General features: G+C 50.5%; 1 protein-coding gene across 2 annotated transcripts in view; it reads right to left on the bottom strand.

Moving 5' to 3' along the window:
• Positions 1 to 23,556, bottom strand: part of PTPRN2 (protein tyrosine phosphatase receptor type N2) — a 687,992-nt gene that overhangs the window by 431,989 nt on the left and 232,447 nt on the right. For both annotated transcript variants that reach the window (XM_027101365.1, XM_027101366.1), the window contains exons 5-6: positions 18,343 to 18,502; positions 6,158 to 6,515 (exon numbers count right to left, since the gene is read on the bottom strand). In XM_027101365.1, the coding sequence (XP_026957166.1) occupies positions 6,158 to 6,515; positions 18,343 to 18,502 (518 nt within the window). The remainder of the gene's footprint in view (positions 1 to 6,157; positions 6,516 to 18,342; positions 18,503 to 23,556) is intronic.

Genomic DNA, 23,556 nt, shown 5'->3' with positions numbered 1-23,556 from the left:
TCCTAAAGTTGTCTCCTCTCATCCAAAAAGGAAGCTTTTCAGATTACCATTAGTGAGAAATAACTAAAAACCCACAGGTTACAATGGTAGATGCTAAGCGGCTGACCACTTAGGAGGAGAGCAATTAACTCGTGTCAGCGATCATCTCCCGCTAACTGCGGCTGACCACAGTGAGTCAGCTCAGAGGCGCCCACTGTCAGTCCTCTGAAGATGAGGAGAAATGAGGAAATCCTCTTTAAAGAGTGTAGCCAGCCCTGGCGGACTGGAGGGACCGTGGCGCAGAGCACAATCAAATACCACATGCATCAAAGTGAGACGCTCTGTTCCGGCTGCCGCACCATGTAATTCCGAGATCCGGCCGGCTTATAATGACATTTTAAGTAGCTTTCAATGTGCCAAGTGGGCTCTAGCAGAGCAATTACATGAAATGTCAGGACATCAAATGTGTAAGGCCTGGAGTAGGAGATCAGCTCCCATGAACAACTGCTGCAGGCCTGACCTACAGAAATTATATGTCTTAATAGGGTCCCCCAGACAAATGCTACAAGCTTTAGAGAATAAGCAATGGTGTGCAGTTAACCTCACACAAATCTGCTTCCACAAAGAGGATGTGATCATACACAACAGTTTCTGCTCCTAAGTGCCTTTACCACCACGTGGACATGTAAGTACACAGTTCAGGCACATACGAACGCACACATCACCACCATAATCACCACCATCACCACCATCACCATTACCACTCTCATCACCCTCATCCTCACCGCTATCACACTCAGGGGAGTAGCCTAGACACGGGCTGGGTGGCAAATGCAGACCCCACAGGAGGAAACTTCCCAGGAAGGGCTTCCGGGGCAGCCCCTGAAATCCGTTTACATTAACTAAATGGGCTGAATCAGCAAGGCATCTGGATCCCATTCACGGAAACACCCTTTGAATGTGAGAACTGCCGAGCTCCCTCCCCGCAGCAAAGGTTGGATGGGAGATGCCCAGGTGTGCACGCTTCATGCTGCAGTTCTGCAGACAGGAACTCAGTCTATGATCAGAGCCAAACCAATGTGTATTTGCCACAATTTTTAAAACTTTAAATACAAAAGTGGCCTCGCACTTTTTATTACCTAAGAGTGACTGGAGTTCATGGGACTTGCCTGAATTTTAACCCAGCGATGGAGGAAGAACGAGCCCTGGCGAATGCACTGCAGGGACGTGCAGAGGAGAAGCAGCAGCTGCGCACGGCCACACCCGGGTCAGCCGTGCGGTGCCAGGCCTCACAAACGCACACGGAGCACCAAAAGGTACACCAGCGCTCACAACACCTGCCTGGTGGTGATGAGATCCAGGGTGTCTTGTTTTCTTCTTTCTACACATCTATTATTCTGGTATTGCATGGTAACCATTTACTACTTCTACAACTGATAAAAAGCACAACAAATAATCCTTTACCCGTTCCGGTTTCCATAGAGAACTGATCACAGAATACAGAACAACACTCTAACGAGGGGCATTGCCAGCTGGGCCACAACCCAAGACACCGTGTCCTAAACAGGAGAAGCTGGACCAGTCGTGTCTGAATCCCACACTTCACACTTTGCCGTTTGCCCTTGCCATTATCCTACTGCCCACTGGTCTTTTAATTTTATGTGAATTAAAGCTTTTTCAAAGGCGACACGGTGTAAATAATGAATAAATGAAGGAAGAGGGTCTCCTTTCTAAGTTTTTACCAAATGAACATTTGCCACGCACGTGAAGCCTGTGGCCTGATTTACTGATTCGGGAGCAGGGATGGGTGGGTTTTCATGAGCCCTGAGGGCTACTAATTGGTCTCGACTGTCCTGCAGAAGGGCAGCCACTATCTGCGTCACCCACGTCTCTGTCTCCCGCACTACACCCGCTGGGTGCCCGGCACAGCCAGCTCTCCAGAGCTGCGCCCCCGGGGAGGTCACACACCCTGGCCCTCTGGGCCTCCCTTCTGACTTTCTCGCTGGTGCTTTCCAGGTGAAGCTGGGTTTTGAGGACAGGGCTGCTGTGTCTTGCGCCTTCCTAGGGATCCTGTGCTCGTGGCCCACTGAATCTACCTGAACGCTCCCCGGGTTCTGAAGGATATTAGACCGAACGGCAGGGGCAGTTTTCCAGGGGCGAGTGGTGGGGAATGGCCTGCCTGGGACTGGTCCGGACAGGTAACCCCGGGAAGCTCTGGGGCTTTAGAGGAAGGCTGGTCTTTTCTTGCCTTGTCCTTTTTCACTATGTAAGAAGAGAACCCTTCCTCCTTGCAGCCCTGGCTGACACCCCTGCCCCCAGGTGACCCTTCTCTACTCCTCTGCTCACCCTAAAGGCTCAGCACACAACTTTGCACACAATGAACAGTCAGAGAAAGCTAGACTTTGGAGCTGAGTGGCATTTAAAACATTAGAGTCCGGGACCAATAAGCCCAAGAAATAAAGCAAATTGTGTTTAAATCTGCATTTTAGACGGTTCTTAAAGGCTTCCATCCACTTTGCCTTACGTGACCTGACTTTGGGACAAACGCTGTCACCTGCTATCTCAAGCTGCAGTTTCCTCATCAGGAAAACGAGGCTGACAATAGCACCATCTTTCACGGTTGACGTGAAGAGCAAATGATACCATTCACCCACTCAGCAAACACCCTGCAAGGCACATGCTGAGTCCCGGGTGCAAATGTGAGAAAAGCAGCACAGTTTGCTGGCTTCCGTAGCTGACGGTCTACAAGCGGAGACAAACATTTATCCAATACGTGCAAACGCGTGAGTCAGACTGTGAGACACGCTCCAGAGAAAAGTACAGCCCTGCGAGGGCTTCCCTCGAGGTGGGGTAGGGTGAGGTGAGCTCCTCTTGTTGGGGGATCGAGCACTTTCCAAACAGTCAAGGTGAAATGTGCCAGAAAGGTTACGTGGCCGGGGCTGCTGGACGCTAACGAGACACAGGGAGGCAGCGTCCCCCTCACAGAAGGTCGCTGTCCCCCTGAAGGCTTCTTGCTGAACGCTGGACACGCTGGTCACATCTCCGAGCTCCTAGCTCACAGGGCGTGTGGAACAGAGGAACTAGTACATGTCCTCCTTGGGGTGCAACCAGGAAAGTACAGGACAGCATCAGCAGGCAGGAAGGCAGAGAGGTGGTCTCGCCAAGAGAACACCCACTGCCACGGCGATCCACAAACCGGCAAGGATCACAAAGGGTGAAGCTCTCCTCTGAGGAGCGAGGGGTTCGAGCTCCACAGGAGGCTCTCCAACCCCTGGATCCTGCACAGGAGCGATGAGCCCCCAAACACCTGGCTCTGAAAACCAACAGGAGATACATCTAAGCAAACCACAGAACTACAGAGAATGGGAAATTCGCTCTTAAAGGGCCCTGTGCAGACTCACTCGACTCAAAACCAACGCAGACGTGCCTGATTGCAAGGCACCTGGATCACAGAGGAAGGAGACCCACTTACTAATCTTGAAGTACCTGCTGGAGAAACAGGGACCACTTGGGATGCTCCCCAGGGACTGAGACACTGCAGGCGCCACTGTGGAAATCGCCACCTAACCTGTTAGCCCCCTACCGAGAGCGCTGCCACCCCTGCACCTCAGCAGGGCTCATGACCAGTCAGGCGATAACCCCACCCGCCAGCGCCCCTCCGCAACCCTGACCTCACCACAACAGGAGGGCAGGTGCCCCACACGGGCACGCCCCTTGAGCCCCGGGCTCCGGTGGCCAGTGGGATTGCACCTCTGAGCCCCACAGGATGTCTCCTACAAAAGCCACTCCTCAAGACTGGGAGAGGTAGCTGATACACCTAACACAGAGAAACAGACACAGAGAATTAGGCAAAATAAGCAGACAAAGGAACATGTTCCAATCAAAAGGACAAGACATAAACCTCTGAAAAAGAACTAAATGAAAGAGAGAAAAGCAACTCAGCTGATAAAGAGTTTAAAATAATGGTCATAAAGATGCTCACTGAACCCAGAAGAAGCATGGATGAACACAGCCAGAACTTAACAAAGGGACAGAAACTATAAGAACTACCATATGATCCAGCAATTCCACTCTTGTGTACTTATCCAAAAAAAACAAAAACACCAATTCAAAAAGATATATGCACCCCCATGTTCATTGCAATAGCCAAGATATGGAAGCATCCTACGTATCCATCAACAGATGAACGGATAAAGGAGATGTGGTGGGACTTCCCTAGCGGTCCCGTGGTGAAGACTTCACCTTCCAAGGCAGGGGGCGCAGGTTTGACCCCTGGTAGGGGAACTAAGATCCCACATGCCTCAGGGCCAAAGAACCGAAACATAAAACAGAAGCAATATTGTAGCAAATTCAGTAAAGACTTTAAAAAAAAAAAAAAAGTCCACATCAAAAAAAAATCTTAAAACAAAAAAGATGTGGTACATACATATATGCAATGGAATATTTATTACTCAGTCATGAAAAAGAATGAAATTCTGCCATTTGCTACAACATGGATGGACCTAGAGGGTATTAAGCTAGTGAAATAAGTTGGACAGAAAAAGACAAATACTGTGTGATTTCACTCATATGTGGAATCTAAAATAAAGAAGAACATAAAGCAAAACCTCATAGATACAGGGAACAGATTAGTGATTACCAGAGAGGAAGGGGTTGATGGGGGCAAGATGGGTGAAGAGGTCAGCTGTATGGAGATGGATGGTAATTAGACCTTTGATGGTGATCACTCTGTAGTGTATACAGATGTCAAACTAAAATGTTGTACACCTGAAACAATATTTTTTTAAAAAAAATGATGCAAGAGAATAAAAGAGGGAGGAGAAAGCTTTTGTAGTTTAAAAGGCGCTTAACAGGTACATCCACCAATTCAGTGGACCGTCTTCAGATACTGCCTTCAAAGAACCGACTGTAAAGAAAATTTACAAGTGAGAAATTTAAACACAGATTAGATACTTGGTGATATGAAGACATTAGTATGAAGGTTAACATGGGATAAAGCTGTTTGGTTAGGTTTATTCAAGAGTCGTATCTCTGGCAGTGCAATACTGAAGTGTGACAGGTGAAACCTGACAGCGTCCGATTGAATCCGTCAGCGTAGGGGAGTAGGGGTCACAGAAGTAGCGAGAGGAACCCAGCAATGCACGTGTGGGCATTCATCCTACAAGTCTCTCTGTTTGCTCTGAGACTAACATTTTACATGACTCTAAAGCATACAGCGCAGTTGGGAAGACAATATATACAAAAAGATAACCCACATTGCAACGTAGCCCAGGAGAAAACGCCAACCAAATGATGCCGCTAATAAGGGTCCCTGGAGAGCGGAGAGAGCATCTTCAGAGGATGTTCCCCGAAGAGCCCCACCAGAGCGGCCCGATCAAGCCTCCACTTACAGACAGGGAGCGCGAATGAGAACGGACACTCAATATTTTTTTAATCTGTTACCTGCTTCATGTTATTATTTGTGTATCTTCAAAGGGGAAGTCATATTTTATCAAAATCGCACCTTATATTTTACGGTCTTAGGGAAAGGCTGTTAGAAAACAGATGAGGCCCCTGGGCATCTCACAGAGGCTAGGACCGGCCAACAGCCCTCCTCCCGTGGGGCGACCACAGCAGGGGTGACTCACATCAAGGGCCGAAGCGGCGGCCTCGAGGGCTGGTCACTTCAAGGGCCCAAGTACACTCACGGCACTGGGGGCAGCGTTCGTTTCAGGCCGGTCTCTGGGGACCAGCAAACACCCATAAACCAAGGAGCTGGGCATGAGTCTGACCACAGGAGTGGAGAGGCGGAGACAGAAGGAAAGGGCAGTGGACTCCTAAGTCGTTTATATTCAATTTACCAAACGCTGGGCGGGGCCCGCTTTGGCCTGTGAGTCGTATTCCCTCATCATCTCCACCAATGAAGTCATGAAATAGCGAGACTGTCGGGGCAGCGAGAACTGAACGTGGAGGGCGCCTCCCCCAGGAGATCCGAAGGCCCCTCCGCCGCAGGCACTGGCCGCCTGAGTCCCCGCGACCCAGGAGCAGGACCAGGACGGACGGCCCCTCCCACCCCTCGGCCTCTGTCCGCTCTACGGGGGAGCCTGGTGCGCGCGTGGAGAGAGCCTCGGAGGCCCGGCCTGCGCAGCCGCCCGAGAGGCAGAAACAAGCCGACGACAAGCACGCAAAGGGTACTTACCGTCGTCCGTGCCCAGGGCGTCCCTGGGGTCCGGAGGCGAGGGCCATTTCTGGGGGGCCGCCGGTGCCGAAAGGACCCTGGGCTCTCGCCAGGGCGCGCGCACGAGCTTGCGGGTTGCGGGGTCGCCATCCCTGGGGGGCGCGGGGGGCTTCCGGGCCGCGTAGGCACCCAGTGCGGCGACCAGACTCTGCCTGTCCGCGCCGCCGGCCACCTTGGGGCTGAGCTCGTCGGGCTGGAGCCTGCGGAGCGTGCGCAGCGGGCGGTCCCCGGGGAAATCGGCCCGGGACGCGGGGGCATAGGTCAGGGCGGACGTCCGGGCCATGAAGGTCAGCACGCTGTCGGCCGGGGGGTCCTCACCCTGCAGGGGCCGGGGGACAAACAGCAGGTGAGCGCCCATCGACGGGCAGGCCCTGAAATGGCACCGGGTCTGGACCTCCGGGCGCTAAACAGCACCTGGCACCCGGAACGCGCACCCCAAACAGGCGCCACGGCTTAATTCACCGATGGGCCGGGTCCCACGTCCACATTCCTCCCACGGTGGTTTTTTCATAACAGCTTTATTGAAATACAGTTCGCACGCCATGAGATTCACCCCATTCAGTGTTTTTAGCAGATCCGCAGAGCGGTGCAAACATCGCCTGGTACAGAACCCTCTATCACCCCATTCCTCCTCCCCCGGCCCCAGGCAACTGCTCATCTACCTCCTTCTCCGTGACTTTGCCTATTCTGGGGCATTTCACGTAAACAGAATCACAGTGGGGCCTTTGTGTCTGGCTTCTTTCGATGAGCGTGATTATTCCAAGGTGCATCCGTGTCGTAGCACGTTGGTGCCAAATTCTTTTTGATGACTGAAAATTATTAAGGACAGAGCACATTGTGGTTTCTTCATTCCTCAGCTGGTGAACATCTGGGTTGTTTCCATTTGGGGGCCATTGTGAATAACGCTGCCGTGCACCTTCGTGTACAAGTCTCTGTGTGGACCTGTTTTCATGTCTCCCAGGCACGTGCCTGGGAGTGGGGTGCTGGGCAGTGGCCAGCTCTGCATGAACTGCCAAAACGCGTTCCCGCGAGGCTGCACCACTATCACCGTGCCGGCAGCATGTGAGGGCTCCATTTCTCCTCTTACTATTTTTTATTTTATAGTACAGCTGTCTTCCTTCGACATAGCCATGCACTGGTGTGTACTGTAACTCCACAGAGTAGCTTCCCCCGCGACGGACTCTCTCCTTCGTCTGACGGTTTTTATTTCACTCCAGCTCCTGTCTTCACTGACCACTTAAATCCCTTTTCCATCCATCCAATCCTTTTTGCAGCGATACTCTGGCCGGTGAAGCTGCCAGGGGCTCTTGTTTTACAGATGATGTCGAATCCATGGCCTTTCCCTCAGCCTCCACCCACTCTGCCTCCTCACTCATTTAGTAAATGTTCCCCGGACATGATCTCATCACACTTTGTTTTGCCCACTAGACAAAATGAGGCCCAGTTTCCTCACGTCTGGGACAGCTGTAAAAACGTTAGAAGTCTCAATGTTCTGCCTCTGACGACGGCACCGTCAGAATTTCATGGACAAACAGTAATTTCCCACTCGGAGATGACTCAGGGCTGCTTTCATGCAGGGACCATAAACTTTTAAAATCTCGCCCGTTCATATTTTCTACATGCACCTCCCTTGGGGCACAAATCGGTGTTTAGTCAGTGGGTACACACCTGGGGATCTAGCTAAGATGTGCGGCCGTCACTGAATTTAAGACAGTGGCTCAGACTCCCCAATCTGTCATTTTAAAAATACCTGCGTTCAGCCTTGCAGGACAGATTTTCGCGTAGCCAGCCTGAAGCAGGAAGCTGGGCTTGACATGGTGCTACGTTCCGTTCTCACATATGAGCGTGGGCAGGTCACCTGACCTCTTGACACTCGGTTTTCTCCTGTCAGAGGAGACTGGCCATTATCTCCAAGATTGTTTTTAGCTCTAAATGATGTGATTTTAGTTGTCATCCAAATGGTATAATTTTGTTCAAGTGCTGGCTGAAATCAACTGCTTTTCCTTTAGAAGAGAAAAAGTAAGATTCATGAGAGAGAGAGAGAGAGAGAGAGAGAGAGAGAGAGAAGGGATGCCTCCACAACAAGCAGCCCCTCCAGCAGTCTTGCACAAATTGGGTGTAAGTGTCAATCTTAGGTTCAGCCTGAACTTCCATGGAGAAAGGCTGTCTCTGAACACCTGGTCGGGCCCCAGCGCTGGAGGCTGGGACGGCCTCCAAGAGCCTCATTACGGTGCCACGAGCACCGACCCTCTTTGCCGCGAATGCACCTTCTACTCAAAGGGCCTTTCATTAGAGTCGAGTGGAGAGCTCGGGGGGGCGGGCGCAGCAGGCCGCACACAGCGCAGACAATCAGCGCTGAGTGTGATCCGTGCAGTGGACCAGGGTAAACAGTCTGCGTGAGGTCTTCTATGCTCTGAACCAAATTAAGGTGAAGAGGGAAAAATAATGTTTCAGTCGGCAGACTGTAAAAGTAATAATTAAAAAAAAAACTTCAGTTTTCACAGGTGACCCCAGGTCCTCTGAGAGTGGGAGAGCTTAGCGCGGCCCCGGGTGAGGGTGCCCAGGTCACCCAGAGCCTGGGGGCGGGGGCAGCAGCGAGGAGGGTATCCTCTCGGTCGCTTCCTCTTTGAGGCTTCCTATCCGGACGCAGTGAGCACGTAGAGGGAGCTGGCCTCCGGGCAAGGCTGCCGGGCTTGGGTCTCACCTCTGCTGCTTAGTGACCTTTGCCTTGACGAGTTATTTAGCCTCTAAGTCACCTGTAAAATGGGGATGATGGGCGTAGCACCTGGCACAGAAGCGCTAGTAGCCCCTACTTACTAGTGGCTTACCGCTAGCCTACTAACAGCGAGTGGCTGTCACTCACTCGCCCGTGTCATAGCCGCATTTCCTTTAGAGCAGTGGGACCTGAGCACCGGCCCTGAGGGAGCCATCCAAGTGGACTCTGTCCCACCTCTGGGTCTAAAATTCTACAACCATTTTCAACCCCCTATTCTGAAGACGTTTTAAACCTCAGTCCAACAAACTACGATGTCCAGTTTCCTAAGATAATGCTGAGTAAGTGCTACGACTGCAGTTGCCCAAATCTGGAGACTAGCAACCTGTGGGAAGCATGAGGACTGGCTGGTACAGCCACTTCCGGCTTGTTCACCCCTCATACCGTGTGTCATCCCGGTCTAGTTTGGGTGTCGCTGGTGTGGTCTGCGCCGTGTGTGTGAAGCAGCTGAGAACTGCTGCCAGCCTTCCTGGAATGTACCCTGGGACGACATTCCTCAGCCCACGGTGTTCCACACGAGACGGCGCAGATCCACTCCCTGCACATCCCACAAGGGTCTGCTGAGTAAACCAAGGGGACAGGAGGCTCGGTTGGGAGACTGACCCAGTGCTGTCAGCACAGCTCTGCGTGACCTTCAGAACTTTCTAACCTCTCTGAGCTCCACTTTTGCCCCTACAAAACTGGGCGGGGGGTGGAGTCCTTTTTTTCTTGAAGCAGTTGTATTAGGGAGAGTACAGGTACCTAGCTCAGCACATGGCTCAGAGGAGGGCACTGGATAAATGGTAGCATCAGCGTCATTGCTACCAAGCGCCGCCACCACCAGCAGCATCACAGCCACTAGTGCTGCTGTGTGCTGAGCTCTGGACCACATTCTATGTTCTCCAGGGGAAGAATGCCTCCAACATGGACCTGTCCTCAAACAGCCTGCAGACTGAAATGGGAGTTAAGTCATAGACATTAGTAACTGTAATGGAAAGTATATCAAAGAGGTTTGGGGATACGGAGCTTGGAAGGAAGTGACCATAATCAGCTGGGGAAATCAGGGCAGCTTCCTGGAGCCAGGTGACACCCTTCCTAGAGCCACAACTTGCATCACATCCCCTGCCTGCGTGGCTCCCAGCCGTGCCAGGGCCTGGGCACTAGAGCTGAAAGTCAGGGCCCCTTCCTCTCATGGAGATGCACCTGCCCAGTCCCAGATTGCACAATTATGAGCTCCGACTGCAGGCCCTCCGAGTCCCACTTGCCAGCGAACACTGAGTGGATGAGACTTTTGTCTATACATTAGTCACTGTGCTCATCAAATATTCTCTCGTGCCAAGGATCCAGAACAAATTAGGAAACCCAAATTGAGCCATCTTTCGACCACAGAGCAAACATTTCCTCCGGTGTGTCTCACAGCCCGAAGGCAGCGTTGACAAGCACATTGATCAAGACACACTTGCTGCCGGCGTGACAGAGCACACGGTGGTGGGGCTGTCCACAGGCTTCCTAATGAGATGGCCCCGTGATGCCGTTGGAGGCGGCAAGATTGGGGAGCTGGAGGTGGGTCTCAGCAACCCTCACCTCCGGCTCATTAATGGAGAGTTGGGGTTAGGCTGCTCTGCCTTTCTGGGCTCGGGCCGTAGAGGGTAATTCTGGCAAGCTGTTCTGTCTCTGTCTCCACACAGTGGGAAGGTTGTCAGTGCTCAGTCCTGTTCAGGCTCTCAGCGACCCGCCCACGTTCAGGGGCAGTAGACTGGAGGTGTCATTCTTACTGACAGCACTGTCCCCAGGACAAAAACCTTCCTGCATTCAGAGGAGCCTCACACTGGTCTACCTTTGACCACGACAGCTACGCTATCTGCTGCTCACATACAGAACTATCAGTTAGAAAAATCAGTCCCCAGTTTCTAGGGTTCACAAAATCTGAGGTTGAAGAGGTGTTAAGTTCTAAACCACAGGATCAATGAATTTTGCAGGAAGTTGACAGCAGTACAAAGCGTGGGTGTGAAGTTATGGATATCTGCAAACGATGCCCCATTACACAGCTTGGAACTAGTCCACAGAGACGGCCGACGACAGGACGCGCGTTGGTTCTCGTCTCCCCGTGGCACTACCTTCTCGCTGCGTCACCTCTGCTTCACTGGGCGCTCCTCCCGCTTTGCACTTTGTCCTTTGCAGCAGCTGCACCCCACACCCTCATGCCCGCAGAGGTAAAGGGAATGGACTGAGGCAGAGCTGCAGTCCGCCCTTCTGTCCAGCCCGGGTGAGCACGAGGCGTGGGTTGCAGGTCAGCTGCCTGCAGCGTCCACCCGGAGGACCTCAGGATAACCATCCCACGTGGGTGGTGTGTTCTGAGTGCCAGCGCCAGGCCATTCTTTGGCTTCATGCGTTTTTACTTCTTTTTGACCCTCTCAACAGACATGACATTTTGGTGTCTGCAGACTCCTCATTTTGTGGGTAAGGAGACAGGATCTCTGGTGAGTAGAAGCAGAGCTGGATGTGGCCCCAGGCCTGGCTTCAGGCAGTGCCACAGAGAAGCAGGCCCATCCTGCAGGCTGGCTGACGGAAAACGCAGAACTGTGCTCAACTGGCTTCCAAGAAGGCAACTTGGGGACCTTCTTTTTGGCTTAAAAAACAAACATGAAAAAGTTGAACAAGAATTCCAGGGCCCTGATTTCAGCTCTACCACCAATTAAGCATCTGAAAGTGAACATTTCACTCTGTCTTTCTCAGCCTCGGTTTCCCTCTGTAAACAGAGGTGTCACGTCTATAGGACAGTTTGGGGGAAGTTGCCACCCTAGCACTGCTGAGTCCTCCCACACGTGGTCATGGTGTATATCTCCACGAATGTAGGTCTTCTTTAATTACTCTCAACGTTTCAAAATTTTCAACGTTTAAAGCCTTACACATATTTTTGTTAGATTACGTCTAGTTGTTTCATAATATTTGATGCTATTACGAATGATATTTTTATAATTCCAATACCTAATTGTTGCTGGTATATAGAAATACAATTGATGTTTGTGTATCTACTCTGCATTCCACAGCATTTCCACACTCGCTTATTCGTCTGAGTAGCTTTTTTGTAGATTCCACCAAATTTTCTTCAAAGACGATCACGTAATCTGGATGCCTCGCATTCCTTTTGCTTGCTTTACTGCATGAGCTAGGCCCTCCAGGGCAACGTTGCACAGAAGAGGTAAAAGCAGACATCCTTGTGGAGTTCCAGATCTGAAGCAGAAAGCACTCATTCTTCCGCATTCAGTACGGTGTCAGCTGTAGGTCCATCATGATGTTGGCTTTTGTCAAGTGCTTTTACTTTTGAGACTATCGTATAGCTTTTCTCTTCCTTGTTAATATGGTAGGTTGTACTGATTAATCTTCAGATGTAACCAGCCCTGCATTTCTGGAATAAATCTCCCTTGATCATGATGTATTATATTGTTGGATTTGATTTGTCTAGAAATTTTGTTTCTGTATTTCTGAGATAATCATCTGAGTTTTCTCTTCTTTTAATATCTTTCTCTGGATGATTTTGATCCTTTGACATTTGTTGAGACTTACTTTCTGTCTCAGCACATGACCCATCTTGGGAAATACTCTATGTGTACTTGAAAATAATGTGTGTTCAGCGGGTTTTAGGTGTATCGTTCTATAAATATCAATTAGGTTATGTTGGTTGATGGTGTTGTTCAAATCTTCCGTATCCTTACTGATATTTAATCTGTTTGTACAATCAGTTACTGAGAGAGGAAAGTTGAAATCTCTAAAAATGATTGTGGACTTGTACATTTCTCTTTAATAGTTTCATATTTTTGCTTTATGTATTTGAGGCTCTGACATTAGGTTCATAAAAAGATTTCTATGTCATCTTAATGAATTGACCATTTACTCATTAAAAAAGTCTCTATATCTAATAATACTATTTGTCTTGAAGTGTACGTTGATTAATATCAATACAGTCACACCAGTTTTCTTATATTTAGAGATTCCATTGTGTATATTTTCCATACTTTTGCTTCAACCTATATATGTCTATTTCATGTGCGATGGCTTTAGTAGAATATAGTTGAAGCTTGTTTTTTAATTCTTATTCAGATTGAACATCTCTGCTTTTTATTTGAAGGGCTTAACCCGTTTGTATTTAGTATAATTATTGGTATGGATGGATTTAACTCTACTTTCTTGATATTTGCTTTATATCCAACCCATCTGATCTTTCTTCCTCTCTCCCTCCTTGCTTTCCTTCCTATGGACAAATGAAGCATTTTTAGCATTCCATTCTATCTCTGAATTGACCTTCAGTAATACCTATTTTTAAAATGGTCGCTGTAAAAATTATAATGTGTCTAATTTATCACAGTCTACCTTCAAATAATGTCACAGAACTTCACAAATCAACAAAAAGTTACAACAGTATAATTCCAGTGTTCCTACCTACTCTTTGTGGTCCTGTTGTCATGTAGTTTTCTTCCACGTAAGCTAAAAACCCCACAAATACATTTTTATTATTTTGCTTCAAATATCCAATAGCTTTTATCCAAAAATTCATATATGTTATGTGTGTGTATCTTTTATATTTACTTGCAAATTTACCATTTCTGGTTCTTTTCATCCCCTTTGTAGATATTGGCTTCTATATGATATCATTTTTCTTTAAGCTAAAGAACTTCCTTTAGCATTTCTGGAGTATGAGTCTTCCAGACACAGATTCTTCCTGTTTCACCTACAGTTTTGAACAATATAAAAGTCTAAATTGACAGGATTTGTTTGGTCTTTTTTTCCTTTTCAGTACTTTAAAGATGTTCTTCCATTGTTTTATGGTCTCCTAATGAGAAGTAAGACTTCATTCTTATAATCATTCCCCTAGATGTAAGGGGTCTTTTTCCCCTGAGGATACCTTTAAGATTTCCTCTTTATCTTTGGTTTTCCCCCAATTTGACTATGATATGCCTAGATTTGTATTTATCTTGCTTGAGGTTCACTAAGTTTCTTGGATCTATGTTTTGATAAGTTTTGTCAATTTTGGAAAAACCCAGCCATTATTTCTTTAAATATTTCTTCTGCCTCATTCTCTTTCTCTTTCCCTTCTAGGATTCCAATTATACTTGAGTTAGAGTTATTTGAAATTGCACCATGTATCTTGGATGTTTTGTTCCATTTTGCACTCTTTTTTACAATATAATCTTTTTTAAAATAAATTTATTTTTTAATTTTTGACTGCGTTGGGTCTTCGTTGCTGCGTGCAGGCTTTCTATAGCTGCGGCGAGTGGGGGCTACTCTTCGTTGCGGTGTGCGGGCTTCTCATTGCGGTGGCTTCTCTTGTTGCGGAGCACGGGCTCTAGGTGTGCGGGTTTCAGTAGTTGTGGTGCACAGGCTCAGTAGTTGTGGCTCAGGGCTCTAGAGCGCAGGCTCAGTAGTTGTGGCACATGGGCTTAGCTGCTCCGCGGCGTGTGGGATCTTCCCGGGCCAGAGCTTGAACCCGCGTCCCCTGCGTTGGCCGGCAGATTCTTAACCACTGCGCCACCAGGGAAGCCCTACAATATGTCCTTTTTGTTTCACTTTTGATCATTTCAATTGAGCTGACCTGAAATTCACTGACTCTTCCCTCTACTCTCTCTAGCCTATCATTAAGCTCCTCCAATGAATTCTTTACTTCTGATCTCATTACTTTAGCTTGCAGCATTTCCACTTGGCTCTTTTTCACCCTTCCCATCTCTCTGCTACAATTTTCCACTTGCTCGTTTATGCTTTTCCACCTTGCCCACTCAATCCTTTAACGTATTTATCCTAATTATTAAGATATCCTTTTCCAATAATCCCAACGAATGAGTCATACCTGGATCTTCTCCTATCGCCTCTTTACTCTCTTGACCAAGAGCGACATCTTCTTGTTCCTTCATGTGTCTCCCGCTTTGTTACTGTACGCTGGAAATTTTGTTTAAGAGTAAAGGAGGATGAAGTAAATGACATTTAACCCTAGAAAGCGGAGGGTCCCTTCTTTTCTCAGCCTGCTGATGTGGCGGCTGAGTCCATGAAATCTGTCATTGAAGGTGGTGTGGATTCTGTTGCAGAGGCGGTCACATTCAGTCACTACTGACTACAGTGATGTTGAGGGCAGGACTGGGGCCCTTTCTTCAGCCGGGCTCAGATCCAAGCCCTAGTGCGACCCTGAGGATTGCTTCATGCTCTGCAGACAGCTGCCGGTTTTCTGAACCAGGGGAGCTCTCTCTGATTCACAGCCCAGTACCGTTGTGAGTCGCTGAAGACTTCTTTTCCTGGCTTTCTGCATGCTATTCACAGACCTTTCTCCACCATGCAGCCTCATCCCAACCCTTTGGAGGGCTGAGGTGTGCTCAGAAAGGCCTGGAGTTCCTTGGAAGGACATCTCTCGGTCCTTGTCCCCCTCTCCCACCCTCCAGTGTCCTATCTCCAGCACTCAGTGCTCTGTGCAGCCTGCCTCTGGGCTCTACCCTTGCGCCAGGCTCCGCTGCCAACAGTCCTTAAACCCTAGGCCACCTGCTTCCTCTCCCCGCTGCGGTTCCTGCCTGTGGGAAAGCAGCGGTGGTCTTCTCGCCCCTAGAATGAGCTCATCCCTTTCTGAATTAGTTCATTCAGGTTTCTTTGTGTCCTAGCTTTCTGGGTTTTGTTTTTGTCTTTGAAGGCTACGGTTTAGTAGCTCACTTGGCTTATTCCTTATTCCCGCGGTAGACCAGGGGGACTTCTTGACATGCTGCACTTTGAGCTCATCTGAGCATCTTCAGCTGCCGACTTCTGGTTGCTCTTCCAACGCCCAGCCCCTGGGAGGCCCTTGACCCCACGTGCCTACCTGGTTCGAGTTCAGCCTTCCCTCCATTACAGCACCTGCTCTGCTTTTAAATGTATCTCTGTGTCTCCCTCATTCAGTGAGACTGTAAAATCCTGAGGGCAGGAATGTAAAGTCCCAGCACCCAGCACAGCTTCTTGCACAATAAAAATGCGTAAAACAAGGATTCCAAATAAATCGGTCAATTCATGGTATTTCCAAATGATGAATTTCGGTTTAAACCTCCTCCAAGGCATAGAATAAACTGGGACCTGCAATGTTTTCTGTAATGAACCAGCCCTACTGTGGTTGATAAAAGTGGGAGCTGGTTTCCACCACTGACAATGCAGAAGCAGTAACTGCATTGATTTGGTGACGGTAAGAGCACAGCTGTGCATCAGGGCTCGGGGCCGGGCGGTTCTGTCTAAGGGGAGTGTGAGTTTACACCCTCTGGCTTCTTTCAGGAAGTACTTATACTAAACCTCTAAAGATGGTAAGTTCACAGCATCCCTCTGTCTATGACAGCTAGGTTTTTGATGACACATACATGGAAAAGCTGATTCATAAACGAATTCACTGCAAATTGTTGCACCTTGAAAGATCATCAGTGTAGAAAGCTTGCATTTCCAACTGAAATACTTCATCACCCGAGAGCGGAGGCGATCAGAAAACACTGCCCAAATCCCGGGCAAAAGTCTGCCCGAAGAGCTCCTTGGACCTTATCCTGTCTCAGTCTATTACAGGGATGATGAAGAGCCTTCTCCTCATTTAAACCCTGGACAGAGAAAATAATGAGTTCCAGGTTTTCATGCATTTTTAAATATTGAGAAGCATCCCTCTTAACACAGGATAAAAACACCTAAGCCAAAGTGCCACCAGGTGCTCATTCTCGAATAATCCTGTGACTGTCACGCTGAAACAGCCGTGTGGTGAGGTGACCACAGGATTCATCATTCAAACTGGACATTTCTGAGAGGGAAAAGGGGCTTGCTGGTAATTTTGACGGGGCAGCAGGCACAAACCGGCACGGTCCAGCCGGACCACGAGGTGTGGTCATTCCACCGGGTGGGAGTTTTAAAGATTACGGAGGGCAAACTTGATGGGCGGTGGCCGTTGCTGACGGAACGCTGGACAAGACCAGGGACAGCCATTTTGTTTCCCCATCAATGTTTCCTAGAAGGGAGGGCAGGTCGGGATGTGATCACTCCTGTCCGAGGCAGCCCAGTGCCGAGGGTACAGCTCCGGGAGGAATGCACGGTCCTGGCAAAGACAGCAGTCACCTTTCTCCTCCAGTGGGGAAGGCGCCTGGAGAACACGCGCAGGGCTGGGCCCACCGTGTGCACGAGTCAGGGCTGGAAGGGCTCTGCGCTAAGCTCCCTGGGTCCGTGTGAGGGCCCGAGCGCAGCCGGAAGAGCAGCACATCTGCCCCCGGAGCCGTGTCGGCGGCTCACCTGCGTCACCACTGCACCTCCCGGAGGCTCAAAGACCCCGCCATCCACAAGTCCCTACAGTCGCTGCAGCTCATTCCTAATTCCCGCGTCTCGCGGGCGCGGACAGCAGGCGAGCGTGGCGGAGTCAGGGGCCCACTCAGGCCCCTCCAGCTGGCTTCAGGCCACTCTTGGTCCAGGGAGCTAACCGAGCTCAGCCACCCCGCACGGCCACCACGTGTGTGCCACCCACCATCCAGCCCAGAGCTGGCTGAAGTGACAGGAGAGCGAGTGAAGGCGTGGCCCAAATCGCTCCCCCGGTGTCCCAGGGCCGGCCGCCTTGGGATGAATCTGGGGGGTGTGAGAGGAGCTAAGCGTCCCGGGCTTTCATCCATCTTCCAGCACGGCATCAGGCTTAAAATGGTCAAATTCCATCGGCGGAAATAACCTTCCACAGAAAGAAGCGTGAATGTGGCTGCCGAACACCCCACGTGCCCAGAGCACCCGGACTTCCATGCTCTCCCCAAGTCCACCCTCAAGGTGCATGAGGGCCTCTGGCCCTGGACACCACTTCTAGACCCGTCTCTTCTAGGCTAGTCAAAAGCTGGCAACTCTGGTTTAACCGGTTGTCATAAAATCATGCGTACTTTCCCATCTAGAAAGTTATGAGATTTCTCATCGTTTCTATAAACTGTTCTTTTCAATGGGCTTCGTTCGAGTCCTGGATGGCTCTAGAGCAGACTGGCCTTGGTACAGAATGAACCTGCACTGAGGACCTGACAGCTGCCGCACACGGGGCGCCCCGAGGGCAGGCTGCGTAAGGAGAGCCGCCCTGGGACACAGGACCTCAGTGCCGACACCAGGACAGTCTCGGGCAACCAGGATGGCTGCTCACCCTGTGCCCACCGACTTCCTGCTGTCCTGCCTCACAGTGGACCCCGCAGCCGGGTCCCGGGTCCAGGTGGTAAGCGCAGGTCCTCCCGAAAGGGTGGAGACGCACCCTGTCTCTCCCCAGCTCCCCCCGCCCCCCGCTAGCCCGAGACACAGGAGAAAAGCCCAGTGATGCCACAGCCATAGGAAACGTTCCCTGTGTGTGCCCGGAGGAAGCCCCCAGCAGCGGCAGACACACCCCAGACCAGAGAGGGGCTCTGAGGATCACCTGGGCCGGCGGCCTGTCCGGCTTCAGCCCGGGGAGCACATCAGGGACGGCGGCCTGGGACAGGGCCTCCAGGTAGGGCAGGTAGCGCTGAAGGGCCTCGGCCAGCACGTCGCCCTCCAGGCTGAGGCTCCGCTTGTCCTGGACACTCTGCTTTGAGCTCCTGCAAAGCAAAAGGAAAGCGTGAGCCAGTCCATGGGGCATGGCGTTGATTCCACTGACAGACGCTGCCACGGCGAGGGAGGGTGGCCGCAGGGACCACGTGGGGACCCGGGCGTCAGGCCAGGTGGTGAGAGCCCGGCCCCCGCTGCTCTCACCAACTGCGGCTGGAAACTTTCATGCGCCCCCCTGAGCCTGGCGGCTGGACACTGTGCGGACTTGGTGAGTGACCCTGAGAAGAGGGTCAGCCCTAGAGTATGTTCTCAAGAAGCGTCCCCGACCACCGGGGACAGGAGACAAACTAGAATGTGGGGAGCAGCTGGCCTTACTCAAGCCCAGCAAGAACCTGAGTGGCAGAGAGGTTTCCTCAGTGTGGGGAGGGGCAACTGGAGAGCCCTGCTCCTACCATCCACTGGCTCTGGGACCCCACCATCTCAGCCAGCGCCCCCCATGTGCAGAGGAATGGGGTAGGGGCGCACTGCGTGAGGGGGTCGTGCTCACGACGGCACATCCCGACTCCCGGAAGCTGTGACCGCATGGGGTTCCATGGCATGGCGCGGCGGCGGGCAGAGCGGGGGGCATCAGCTTGCTACTCAGCTGACCCTAAGGTGGGGGGCCCTCCCGGTACCCCAGTGTGACCACAAGGTCCTTAGAAGAGGAAGAGGGGATAGAGGGCTGGTGTCAGAGTGATGTCATGAGAAAGACCTCCAGCTGTGAAGGACGGGGCGCGAGGACCGCAAAAGGCAGGAAGCGATCCCGAGAGGCTGCTTGGAAGAAGGGACCTTGTTCTTGGGGGTTTCTCTTGTTCATTCTCTGCCCAGAATCTGCATGGAGACCGAGTCACCGTCGGCACTGAGAACAGCGTCCACTGAAAGAACAAGCCTGGAAACACCTGGCAGGCTCTGGGGTGACGCCGAGTCAGCTTCACAGCTGTAGCCTTTCCCACCGCTGGCCTCTCAGATGGCATTCTTCCAGCGTTAGGAAAAGCGTCTCTGTGACTAAGATCGTTTATCACTGGGAGTGAACTTCGGAAAACAAACTGATTATTGTGGTGAATGGCAGTGATGCAGATTATGGACTTACTTGGAAAAAGCATGTCTTGTTTTCTTTTTCTTTTAAGAAAATGCACTTTTTAAATTATATAAAACACAGTACTCAGTCCCTGTCGAACTCTTTGACAACCACAGACACTGTCTGTGGGGAAAGTGCTGGACTACACACGACCTCAAGCTGTGCTCTGTGCCGGGGCTCAGTAAACATGCGGTGACTTGTGAATCATAAATAACTGCACACAGTGCTCCCTGATGTCTACATACAATGTACGTGGGGTTTCCTCACCTACTAAACCCATTTAATCTTCATGTAAGTAAATATGGGGCTTTAAGTTTGTTCTATTTTCTATTAACCGCCGTGAGTGCCCTAGATGTGAACAAGAATATCCCAGACCACCAGAAGAGGAAGAGCTTACACGCCGTTGATGTGTGGTTTCAGCACGTGGGAAGGACAAGGACGCATTCGCTGTTTTCTTCATTTATTCCCACCTTTTCTCTGACTTTGTATTTGGAGAGACATAGCTTTTGATCTTCACTTTTATTTACAAATGTACCAAATGTGATAAAAGCCATGCTAATTGTAGAAAAGGAGGTGTTCTTACGTGCAGAAGTGGACGTCCTGCGGCTTCCTGGCCTGGATGGGGTGGGGTAGGTGGGGATGGAAAGGCCGTAAGTGCGGGCAGAGGGACACAGGACGCGTGCAGCCTGCGGCTACCCACAGCCTGGGAGCTGAAATCAGGGCCGCGTCCAGCACAGCAGGGCTGGCTCGCTGTTCGGCCGCTGCCTCTCGCTGTAGCTAGAATACAGCCCACGGCCTATGCCCGGAGGGGGCCACCCGGCCTGCCCAGGTCACCTCAGAAGATGTGCGCCAGCCCCAGGCCCGGGAGCCTCAGGGCTCCGGAACCTCTGTTACTACGGCTGCCCGGCCTCTACTCCACTGCACACCGGAGCCCGTGTCCTGCGCAGCTCAGGACCCAAGCGAGACAAGCTCCCTGGGTGCCCCAGGTCAGGATCCCGATGGGCTTAGGTCTGCTGCCCCGCCGGCCTGGTGTCGTCTCAGACGACAACCTGAGGATGAAGAATCATCGCCCCATTGTCCAGCTGAGGGGACCGAGCCCTGGCGCATCACTGGGTCATGTGGCGAGGCCAGCTCTGGTTGCGCCCAGAAACCAGACAAATGAAACCGGGCTTCTTCCCAGTCGGGGATCTATAGAGTCAGCGGCCCCGGCCACACCCACTCCTCATGGGGACGGGACGTCTGTGGCCTCTTCAGGTCCAGGACGGCATCCTGTCTCCCAGGCTGATCCGGGCACTCTGCCGCAGTCCAACAGTGAGAACGGTGCTCTGTAACGGAAGTGACCTCCATCCTGATGGCAACGAGGCATCTGCAGTGACCGAGGGTGGGGTCACCACGCATGCATGCCTGCACGCGTGTCTATGAGGGTACGTCTGTGTGCGTCTCTGTGTGTGTCCGTGCATGTCTGCATGTCTGTGTATGTGTCTGTGTGTGTCTGTATGTGCCTGGGTGTGTATATGTATTTATCTGTGTGTGTGTGTCGTGTGTGTGTGTGTCCGTGTGTATCTGTGTGTGCCTATGTGTGTTGCAGATGTTGGGTGAGGCTGTGTTACTACAAATAAAGTGCCTGTTTGCTAACAACCATATCCACTTTCAGGGACCAGGAAACAATGTTTCAAGTATTTTATATCCAAACATGACAATCTGTTCCTTACATGTGGGTCTTTACTGTGATTTAGGGAATGTACTGGGGTTTTAGGCGGGTGTGTACCTCATTGTAGATTTCCCACTTGGAGTAACGGAGAACAGGCTCCCGGCTAGTGTTTCCATGTAGAAAGTCTCATTTTCAAGAATGTTAGGGGTTTGATATCTGTACGTGTTTCATAGAAGCTGGGACTTACAGAAAATCTTCACATTTGTGTTTAATTATTGCGATTGATAAAACTGTCCTGTTTTTATTTCTGATGCCCTTTTCAAGTTAACACTGGCTTAGAATTGATAGGCATATAAATGATCAGGGGCTGCACGGTTCTTTGCACCTCAATCACGGCTACGGCTTCCTTGACCAGTTTTTAATGGATGAAATTTCATGTTCTGGGTGTAATTTAACTGAAGTCGATTTACTTTTCTGGTACTTTATCTATTGTTCTCACTAATTGCTAATCAATGCAGATAGAACCACCTCATAAATGTGTCTTGAAATTGTCTTATTCATCTTTCCTGCGTGTCCGCTGCTGGAGGACTGTTTGTGACACTGTAATATGTCACAGCAGCGAAGAGCGCGTCCATCTCTGGGTGTGCGACACTGTAGCAGTTAGCTCTCAGACTGACTTTGGCCCTGTCGTTCGGCTTGAAGTAAGTCAAAACTTTCTAAGTGTACATTTTCTCCCTCAAAAGACGAAGAATGTAGTCCCTGCACGCCGGTCTCCACTGGTCCCTTTCCCACTTCCTTGCACTGACCTGCAGGCTCCAATAACATGGGATGCTTTAAGCTGTCACTCAATGTGCTCAGGAAAAAAAAAATCCGAATTATAAACAGAATCTTTGCAAAGAGCACACAGTGACCTGGTCCTCACTCCTTTGTCCATAATCCCAACCTTGTCTAATGATCATTTCGGTGCCATTTTATTTTTCACGTAAACAGAATTCACGGCTCAGTCTAGTCCTCCATAACATTGCTGCCCACCCCACCCCCATCTGTTCTGGCCATCAGGGGCCTCAGCAGAGGGTGTCCCCAGGCTCCCGGCGTCTGTCCCTCACGCAGCATCCACGACACGGCTTTGCCTCTTCCAGGCTCTCAGGCAGGCTTGCTCTGCTCCCCCCAAGACTGGGGCTGGGTGTCCTGACACCACACTCTGAGCTTACTGCTACCTCCTGAATGTGTCACTGGTTTGGGGCCAGTTCCTTCATCTCTTTTCAGGTCACCTGTCCTGTCACTAGATTGCTGACTGTGGATATTCACACATCTACAGGGTACAGAAAGCTCTGGAAGTTCCCTGTGGAATGAAGGTCAGGCAGGATTCTTGGTCGGTGTGGTTACCCACGTAATAAACAAAAGTGTCACAAGACCCTTCATGCCTTCCTTCCTTCTTTAGTCAACAGCTCTGGGCTGGACACCCACCTGTACGCGGCATGTGCCAGGCGCCAGGGATGCGCTGGGAAGGGGGTGGGGGGTCCGAAGGTGGGATTCCTCCATTAATAGTGACTCAGACCTGTCGCTTCAAAAACTGCCTGGAAAGCCTAAAGGTGATGGCCACGGACTGAATCTGAAGTAAGATACATAGTTACAAACACTGAAGATGCTGAAAGTAGACCAGTCACAGGCCAGAGAGGGAAAGAAAGAAGCAGAGAGATCAGGGGCCTCTGGCCAGAGGGGCTGTAAAAAATGCCACCTGACGTCATTTATAAACGCTGCATGCAACGTAAGAGGCTCCAAAGGGCAGAATTTTAAAGGATTACTTAGACGGCAAAACAGAGACAACACAGGAATGTAATACCGATTTTAGAAAAGTGGGATCAAGACGAAAAGCACTAAAGATGATGCAGTCTCCACTTAAAAACGGCAGCAGGTGTGATGATCCGCCGTGAAGGAGAAACGCTGCGAGTGCGTATGGGCCGAACGTCAGAACCCAAAGTACGTAAAGCAAAGTATGCTAAAAATGGAAGGAAAATTTATGGAAATAGTTTCTGTCTGAGAAATTTCAATAAATAAAAATATAAATAAGGATATTTGATTTTGAGTAATATAATTTATATTTATACGTAATTATAAATTTTATATATGATTATAAACTATATATAAAAATCCGTACACTGTAAATAGTGGATACAATAGTTTGTTTTTGTTTTTTGTTTTTTTTTTTTACGCGGGCCTCTCAGGGTTGCAGCCTCTCCCGTGGCGGAGCACAGGCTCTGGACGCGCAGGCTCAGCAGCCATGGCTCACGGGCCCAGCCGCTCCGCAGCATGTGGGATCTTCCCGGACCGGGGCA

The sequence above is a fragment of the Aethalodelphis obliquidens genome, unplaced genomic scaffold, assembly GCF_003676395.1.
Source record: "Aethalodelphis obliquidens isolate GAN/ISIS:26980383/991018 unplaced genomic scaffold, ASM367639v1 scaffold5, whole genome shotgun sequence".
Taxonomy (NCBI): domain Eukaryota; kingdom Metazoa; phylum Chordata; class Mammalia; order Artiodactyla; family Delphinidae; genus Aethalodelphis; species Aethalodelphis obliquidens.
This window is presented reverse-complemented; position numbering and strand designations above follow the sequence as displayed.